Here is a 9,449-nt window from a genome sequence, read left to right on the forward strand (position 1 = left end):
TGCGAGCACATATGGAGGAAACACAATAAATCATTTTAATATTGTATTCATAATGACATTTAAAATATGTATTTATTTCCAAGGTTGTCACTGACAGACTGAACATTTTACACATGTATAAAACAAGATCAATGTATAACCACATCAAACCAGTTCATCAGCTGGACAGAAACTCAGTTTCCATTTCACCTGAAGTAGCACTCAAAACACCTTCAAATCACATTCCCTGGCTGGTTGGGGGTCTCTCAGTCTCTCTTATCTCTGTTCCTTATTTAGCCATGTCAATGAGACTCTGTAGTGATGTAGGGACCCAGGTCTTTTTCCCCTGGACAAACACAACACCCCTCTCTACATAGATAACGATCCTGCCAAACGTGTACAGTTGCTTGCCCATGTGTCGCTTGCCCACTATAGGCATGAAGACAATGCCATTCTCCTCTGCTTTGGCCTGGATCAGGTCTTTGAAGTTGGTGGGTATGGAGGCTGAGACAGGGCCAGTGACAGGCAGGCGGGGAATGCTGCTTTCTACCTCACGCTGCGGTGGTGCTGGTGGCTCATACTGGAAATCTTTCCTCCTCTCTGTCTGGGTCAGGTACGCAATGTTTTCCTTTGCCCCGGGCTGCATGTAGCCACCTGTGGGACAGCAAACATGAGTAAGGCAAACATCTGTGAGCTTGGAGTGTACATGTCAGTAGTGAGGTTTCCATCCACTGTCAATTTTGTTTTTGGGAAAAGAAACCATAAAAGTCACATTATACATATACATGATGTATTCATCTATATGTATCTATGGATATGTCCAGAATGCATACTACTGAGAAAAGATTTAGATGTAAACATATAAAATATATAGGATATGGGCATCTAACTGGTCCTATACATGCAGTATTTTACCTGAACTGGTTCAAACTGTATAATGAATACAGCTTTACAGACACTCAAGTTTCTGATGCATGGACCTCCATTCTCCTCATCTCTAATTTGTCTGTTCATGTCTGACTACTAAGTGTTAATTTGTGTGGTAATTTTCCCCCCAAGTAGGATGTGCCCATTTAACTGGCTTATTAGAACCACTAATGGAATAGCCATTGTACAGGATATTTGGATAAGACTGGGACTAAGATCCCACAGGGCCCAACAAAGAAAAGTTGCAGGAGTGGGTGGTTTTACTCTCGTACACATAGGAGTCAGATTTTTTTTTTTTTTAAACCTCACCTTTAGTTTGGAGTAAGTATGTGTGAGAGAGAGAGATGGAGACTGACCTAATCCAGAGGCTACAGCTCTGTTCATTATGTCCAGGGCCTCATTCAGCTTCTCTTTAATGACAGGGTGACTGAGCAGTTGCTCTGACAGCATGCCTTTCCAACCCAAATACCACTTTGTGATCTCCTCATAGTTAGGATTGTTACTCAACCAAGAGCACAACACCTGCAACAACAAATATAGTTGTAAATAAACCGAGAAATCCAGATATTTAACAAGACATTCAGATAATAAAAAAGTAATTTAACATTTCCATGATATTTCACTCTGGTATATTGACTGAATTATTATGCCCTTTTTGTGGTACTGATAACTCATCACTAACTTTGTTGTTGTTGGATGACATCACATTTCATAGTAGAGAAATGTTTTATGTAATGGGCATAATGTAGAAAGTTCCTAATGAAGCTTTGCATTCTAAGAAATAAAATGCCTAGACCTACCTGTAGCCATTTGTTAAAAAAGTGCTTGTCAAGTAATCCCACCATACTGGAGAGAGACAACATGCCCTCCCAGTCCATCACCCAGTTGAACGGTTCAATCAGCTGCTGATGTGGGTTCACCACCAGCTCCCCTAGACACAGAGCTGCAACACGCATTAAAATGTAAGCTACTCCAACATGCATTTGCGAACATGTCTCTGAAAAATGTGTTTCCATCAGTACTACAGAAAGGTAAGGAAATATTTGAGCTGACCCAAACACACACCTAGCTTAGGGACAATGTTTTTGACCATGAAGGCCTCCCAGGCTCCAGGGGTGAAGACATCTTTCCAAGGCTGCAGGATGAGTCGGGCCGAAGCGTCGCTGGGGTGCCAACGCTGCAGGGCATTTGCCAGCTTGTTGCGTATAGGTGGGTACAGTGGCTCTAGGCGCATCTGCATCTGAGGCAACCATGGGTGGATCCATGAGTGGATAGGCACCGTATCTGTCAGTGGGTTCCAGTTATCCACCTGAGGAGCCGCAGGCAGCCGGATTATATATACAAAATTATTTCAGTATTAGCATACGTTTTGTTTTTAAAGATGCATCAAATTAATATGATGAAGGAGCAGCCTTATATGACTCAAATACTTTTTTGAGAGATTTGAAAGAATATTCAACAGAACTGATTTCATTATCATGCAAAACACAATGATTTACCATTTTACCCATTATTGTGCAGGCCTGTTTTTAAAAGAAAATAAAATCAACATTAACTATAAATGTAAGTGACCTCTTTCTGTAGCCGTGGGAAGATGAGCTGCTCCAGCACATAGTCGAGGATCCAGAGAGGTAGCACAGGGGCCCAGCAGTCCACAAGGTCCACCAGAGGACCAACATTTCTGGGCTGCCACTGTGCAACGCAGTTCCTTAGCACTGGAACCCACACCTCCCAGATCAACCTGCACACAGACACCCAATTTGTTAGATCTCGAACAGATGGTATGTAGATAAAATCCTTAAATTCTCATAATTTAAGAAAACAAGAAAGTTTGGGTTATACAGAAATCTCTTTAACTTCTCTTGGTTCTGGTAAAAGAAAAGGTTTTTTTTTTAATTAACTATGATCAACTATTCCCTTCTGTGGAAAACAATACTATAAAAATGTTATATACATCTTTTTGTGTCACTATTAGATTGTTATTGACAGCTATTATCTTTTAAATATAGCAGATCCTTGTTGAAGTTGAAAATTCTTAAAAACTGAAATATTATGCTGTTAATCAGAATGTATTGATCCAAAAAATAAATAAATAAAGAAATAAAAAGTGACTGTAGGTTTTACCTGTGGTAGGGGTCCATGTGGTTGGAGTCAGGTGTACTATGTTGAAGTTGTGTACCCTCTAGGATGGCCCTCCACTGACCTACCTCCTCCAAACCATATGAACAGTCCTGCACACAGAGAAATATAACAGATACAAATCAAGGAAGCACACAGGAAGCTTTTCTCACAGTTACATTATTTCCTGCATGCATTATTTACCTTCAGCGGGTCCCAGTTTCTGAGTTTCTCGTTAAGTAGCGGATGCACCACAGATACAGCGAGATCGGCAAGCCCCATGCTCTTGTACTCATGGTAGAAGTGCGTCTGCATCTGCTGGAAGGCCTGGACACACTCTTCAAGGGAGAGTGGAGGGCTGCCTCCTTCCCCAGCTGTCTCCAGCCGCTCCACCAGCTCCAGCACCTGCTCTAGGCGCTCCACTGCCTCACTCTCCTCACCCAACCGTGCCTGCAGGGCCGTGCTCTCGTGCCTCAGAGACACCACTGTATCCCTCTCATGCTGCAAACGCCGAGAGCTCTGCACACAGAACCACCAGCAGTGGAGGATATCACTACGGTCCCATTAACATGCTTTTCAAATGATTCAATCATAAATGTATTCAGATATTTGACAGACATAAACTATCAGTCAATTACTATAGAGAAAGTACAGTCATAATGTCATCAAATTATTCCAAAGTAGAAAAAGGATAGTCTGCTGCATGGTGAGTGGTAGAAATGAGACACAATCTCTAAGCATAGACAATGCAAAATAGAATGCATATAAATGCAGATATTAATAATAATGCAAGGTGTAAATATGTGAAATGTACCTAACAAACTGCAAAGACAGTGTGAGGTTTAGCTTTTTATATAAGAAAACTACACCAACCAGCCATAACATTAAAACCACCGGCCCAATATTGTGTAGGTCCCCCTTGTGCCGCCAAAACAGCTCTGACCCGTCGAGGCACGGACTCCACGAGACCTCTGAAGGTGTGCTGTGGGATCTGGCACCAAGACGTTAGCAGCAGATCCTTTAAGTCCTGTAAGTCGCAAGGTCGGCCTCCCTGGATCGGGCTTATTTGTCCAGCATATTCCAAAGATGATCTGTGATGATTGAAATCTGGGAAATTTGGAGGCCAAGTCAACACCTTGAACTCTTCGTCATGTTCCTCAAACCATTCCTGAACAATTTCTGCAGTGTGGCAGGCGCACTATCCTGCTGAAAGAGGACACTGCCATGAAGGGGTGTACTTGGTCTGCAACGATGTTAAGGTAGGTGGTAGGTGTCAAAGTAACATCCACATGAATGCCAGAACCCAGGGTTTCCTAGCAGAACATTGCCCAGAGCATCACACTTCCTCCACCGGCTTGCCTGTTTTCCATAGTGCATCCTGGTGCCATCTCTTCCCCATGCGATGCACACGCACCCGGCTGTCCAAATGATGTCAAGGAAAACATGATTCATCAGACCAGGCCACCTTCTTCCATTGCTCCATGGTCCAGTTCTGATGCTCACGTGCCCATTGTAAGCACTTCTGGCGGTGGACAGGGGTCAGCATGGGCACTCTGACAGGTCTGCGTCTATGCAGCCCCATATGCCGCAAGCTGTGATGCACAGTGTGCTCTGACACCTTTCTATCATATCCAGCATTAACACTTTCAACAATTTGTGCTACAGTAGCTCTTCTGTCGACTTGAACCAGACGGGTTAGACATCGCTCTCCACACGCATCAGTGAGCCTTAGGCACCCGTGACCATGTTGCCGGTTCACCAGTTGTCCTTCCTTGGACCACTTTTGGTAGGTACGAACCACTGCATACCGGGAACACCCCACAAGACCTGCTGTTTTGGCGATGTTCTGACTCAGTCATCTAAGTATGTCAGTATGTCAACTTACTTTCTAAGTTGCTCACATCCTTACATTTGCCCATTTTTCCTGCTTCCAACACATCAACTCTGTTCACTTTTTGCCTAATATATCCCACCCGTTGATAAGCGCCATTGTAACACGATAATCAATTTTATTCACTTCACCTGTGGTTTTAATGATTGGCTGATGGGTGTATTTTTAAATGAACCAAATCTTTTTTTTTTTTACAAATTAAATGTAGGTTCTAATGCATAAACATTTGTAAATACGGAAGGGGAAAGTGAAACGAATGATGTTGCCCTCTGAATCTATTTAAACCTTTACGGTGGTGAGAAGTTTAATTTTAGAGGAGTCTGAAAGTCCACCTGTAAAATATCCTGCTCAGTGAGCTCGATGAGTAGTTTGAGGTTGTGTTCGAGTTCAGGCAGAGCAAAACCAGAGCTCTTCTGCTCTCGTGCACTTGCACTCATAGGAGCCTCCTCAGGCATGCTGTGCTTTTGGCTCATCTGACTGTAGCTGTAGTAGACCTTCTGCTCCCGACCTGTCATATCTATCACCTTAAAAAAAAAAAACAAGATATGAAAAATCTCTTCATCTTTTTTGGAGATGAAATTTTCCTAAATGACAGTAATCATTTTAAGCTTTGAGATCAGTGTGCATTTTAATGTTGTTAGCAGTCTATTGCTCTCACCTTGACTTGGGCAAGTTCTCCAGCTGGTTGGCTCATGGTCTTGTTGGAGAGTTTTCCATGAGCTTTTAGTTCCTCCACAGTTTTGAAGGAGTATTTAGGCTTTTTCTTCCCTGCTCCAGGCTCTTTCCGCCATTGCCCCAACTCCCTCTGAAACTCCTGCAGGCAAAATGAAACAGAGGGAAATACAAATTGCTCCTGGGTAATATTTAAGAAGACGACATAGTTCACCTTAGAATGATGCAAGTACAAGAATAAGTGTTTCAGTCCTCAGAGCCGACATGGTGATTAAATCAAAAAGTACTATCCAGAAACAACTCACCTTCTCCTCTTCCTCCTCCGAGTCTACCACTGGAAAGTCCTGAATTGACTGCTGAGTCCTCTCATTCCCATAAGCCCCCACAGCACCTTTTCCCTTACGCACTTTAGCCTCAATTGGTTTTACAATACCTGCAAAGGCATCCACAAATCAGGACACACAGACTAACAGGCACAGATTAAAATACATTCAGTGAAGGACTTGCACTATAACGGAAAAACACTCTACCCTGTGCATTTTTTCCAAGGCCTTTGCCTGGGACGTAGCCCATCTTCTGTAGGAGCTTCTGGCCAATGCCTCGCGTGTGTTTCTCCCAGCTACCAATATCCTGCCCTGGACGGATATTGCCTGCAAATGTCTTCTGGGAAGTTTTAAAATTCCCACCCTGTACAAAGTTTAGCATAAATAAATAAATAAATAAAAACAGAAATAAATAAACATTGAAATGTGATACAATATCATTTAAACCCAATCCTACAGAGTCAGAGGCAACACGTAAACACTTAAAATGGAGCCAGTATTTTTACTAAGCTGTTGATTAAATCACTTTTTTGAAATCCATCGTTGTGTCAGTAGGAAATGCTCAATACTTGATACTTTCATTTATAATCTTTCATTGTACTCTTTAGTATATATTCTGTAGTATTTATATATGTTCTACAACACTCTTTCACATAAAATGCCACTTGCCTTTTCATTTTAAATGTGGTTATACTAATAAATAACGTTTTTGTTTCTTCGGCCTAGTCACAACGTGTGCAAAAGAAATGTATAATATTATACAAATGATTATTTATTCAATAATACATTTACTGAAATAATTGACCTGGCACATCAATAACCTTAGTTCTAATGTTACTGGCTAACGTAAGTAAAAATAAATAAATAAAAGTAAGAAAAAGCAGAAAACATCAGGGGGAATTTTTTATTTTTTTTTAAAATTTCATTCAGCATACCGTTTGTAGCTTTCTGGGTGCAGTAGTACGGGGTGGTGGAGGTGCTTCTCCACCCTCATCTGAATCATCTGAGTCATGCTCCCTTTTCTCCTCAGCTGCAGTCTTCCTCAGACCGCCACTTACAAAGCTCACAGGGACCGTGTAATCTTTTGCTCTATTAAGTTTTACACACAGACAAAAACTCAGCATCAGCGCAGTCCTGACAGGGACAAAGTATTACAATAATGACATTGACTCCAGTTATGTTCCTCAACAATAGGTACAAAGTAAGAGAAGGTTGTGCCTAGTGTATATACACCATTTAGGCAGTTAATTAGATACACCTATCCTGTGGCTATAGTCAGTTGTCATTTTATGAGCTATACGTACCACATGGGTACTTTACCCGATCCCTCAATGACAACTATTACGCGGTGGTGGATCATTCTCAGCACAGCAGGGGTTACTTGGTTGATACAAGTTTATCACACTCATGGAGACCAATGATGAAATTATAAATGAGGCAACACGTAACAATCGGTAAATTCCACCCCTCTTTAAAACAAGTCAATAGCTTTCTTGGTAAAGATGTTAGAAGAAAATGCCTGGCCGGTCATATTTATATTCTGACACATGCACAGATATAGGAGGGGGCTTTGTTCCACTGGTTATGGAGAAAGGTGTATGCACAGTAGTCAGTGCAACCTAACTTTTTGTGTGATTTCATCCGATGACTACACTATATTTCCACGTTTGAAAGTTTCATGTCAATCCATTTCTATTATATATTAATTTCAAATCTGTGATTTGAGAAGAAAAAAAATATATATGTAATATTTTTTTGTCGCACAAATCTGCAGATATGCTGAGGGGTTTAAAAATCCCAGGAACGGTTCTGCACCTGTTACACTTGTACCAGTGTCACACACATTACTATGCCAATACCAGTTACATCCATCCATTTTCTGTATCGCTTATCCTACACAGGGTCGTGTGGATCCTGGACCCTATCCCAAGGGACTCGGTGCACACCTTGGACAGGGTGCCAACCCATTGCAGGGCACAATCGCACACATGTTCATACAATATGGACAATTTAAAGAGGTCAATCAGCCTACATCACATGTCTTTGGACTGGGGGAGGAAACTGGATTATCCAGAGAAAACCCCAGAAGCCAGGGAGAAAATACAAACTCTGTGCACATAGGGCGGAGACAGGAATCGATCCCCCAACCCTGAAGGTGCGAGGCAAATGTGCTAACCCAATATTAGTTCAGAATTGGTAAATACCGTAAACCAGGGGTGTCAAATCTTATCTGGAAAGGGCCTGTGTGGGTGCAGGTTTTAATTCCAACCAAGCAGAAGCCACACCCGAGTCTACTGAAAGCCAAGATCAACCCACACCGGCCCTTTGAGGATAAGAGTGGACACTTCTGTTGTACTGTAAACCAACCAAATGGCAATGCAAACAGCCCTTCTATATAGAATAAATGATCAGCTGAAGAACAGTAGTGCAGATACCTCTTGCCTCCAAAGCTCGGTCTCTCATCATCTGAATCATGTTCAGCCCATATACCATATGTAGCCTCCTCTTTAGTCTGCCTGTGACGACGTCTGTCTGGATTAAACTCGTTGGCCAAGTCCCATTCAGTAACCTCAAACTTCTCAATTTCGACTCCATCCTCCTCCTCCTCGTCTCCCCTACGCCCATATAGATGGGACATGGACATAATACTGTAGGAATGAAAACAATATAGCTTAAAGCAGGGATCTTACTTATATACAAATACACACATACATTACCGGTCAAAAGTCTGGAGACATTTGACTGAAATGTTTCTCATGATCTTAAAAACCTTTTGATCTGAAGCTGTATGATTAAATGTTTGAATTCGGTGTCTTTCATTAGAAAACAAAAATTTTATTTACAAAAAATAGTTTTTTTTAAACGGAGTGAAATATTCCAAAAAGCAGCCCGTAATTGTCCAGCGTAGGTGTGAACTCCTTTAATACTGTTTAAAAAGCATCTCACGAGGATTCCACAAGAAATCGGTCGAGAAAACGCCAAGAATACATTTCAGGAAATTCTCTACAAAAAGGGTGTCTACTTTGAAGATACTAAAATACTAAATTATGTTGATTTATTTTGGATTTGTTTTATCACAGCATAATTCCCATATTTCCATTTGTGTTACTCCAGAGTTTATGACTTTATTATTATTCTTTTATATATATATATATATATATATATATATATATATATATATATATATATATTATATTATATTATAAAACAACGCATTTAAGTAGGGAAACGAATAGCTCAGTTGTGCAGAAATGAACTACATTTAGCTCAAAGCTGGTTAGTATAAGGCAGGAAGTGTGTAAGAGTAATGTAACCTTAGCTTGCCACAGCAATGCCATAATGCTTTACATAACTAGCTAACTAACTAAGCTCATGCACCGTGTCTAGCATGTTACTACAACCTCCCCTTACCAATTAATTAATAACACATCACACACTGCATATAACGCAATACAAAACTCACCTTATTAATCTATAAATGCTCCACACAGCGAGCTAACTAGCAAGCATTTGCTAGCAAGAAGCAATGGCTTCCTGTT

The 9,449-nt window shown here is 41.1% G+C and overlaps 1 protein-coding gene across 1 annotated transcript; it reads right to left on the reverse strand.

Annotated features, from left to right (window-relative positions):
- Window positions 1–53: 53 nt before the first annotated feature.
- On the reverse strand, window positions 54–9,447 carry tfip11 (tuftelin interacting protein 11). Its single transcript, XM_053642588.1, has 14 exons — window positions 9,374–9,447; window positions 8,346–8,558; window positions 6,846–6,999; window positions 6,118–6,274; window positions 5,893–6,020; window positions 5,574–5,729; window positions 5,248–5,439; window positions 3,229–3,543; window positions 3,031–3,137; window positions 2,479–2,647; window positions 1,972–2,215; window positions 1,707–1,849; window positions 1,263–1,428; window positions 54–633 (listed from the first exon to the last, which is right to left on the reverse strand). The coding sequence occupies exons 2-14, from the start codon at window positions 8,552–8,554 to the stop codon at window positions 269–271; spliced, it is 2,505 nt and encodes an 834-aa protein (XP_053498563.1). The 5' UTR covers window positions 8,555–8,558; window positions 9,374–9,447; the 3' UTR covers window positions 54–268.
- Between the last annotated feature and the right edge of the window lie 2 nt (window positions 9,448–9,449).

This window comes from Ictalurus furcatus, chromosome 15 (assembly GCF_023375685.1).
Source record: "Ictalurus furcatus strain D&B chromosome 15, Billie_1.0, whole genome shotgun sequence".
Classification (NCBI taxonomy): Eukaryota; Metazoa; Chordata; class Actinopteri; order Siluriformes; family Ictaluridae; genus Ictalurus; species Ictalurus furcatus.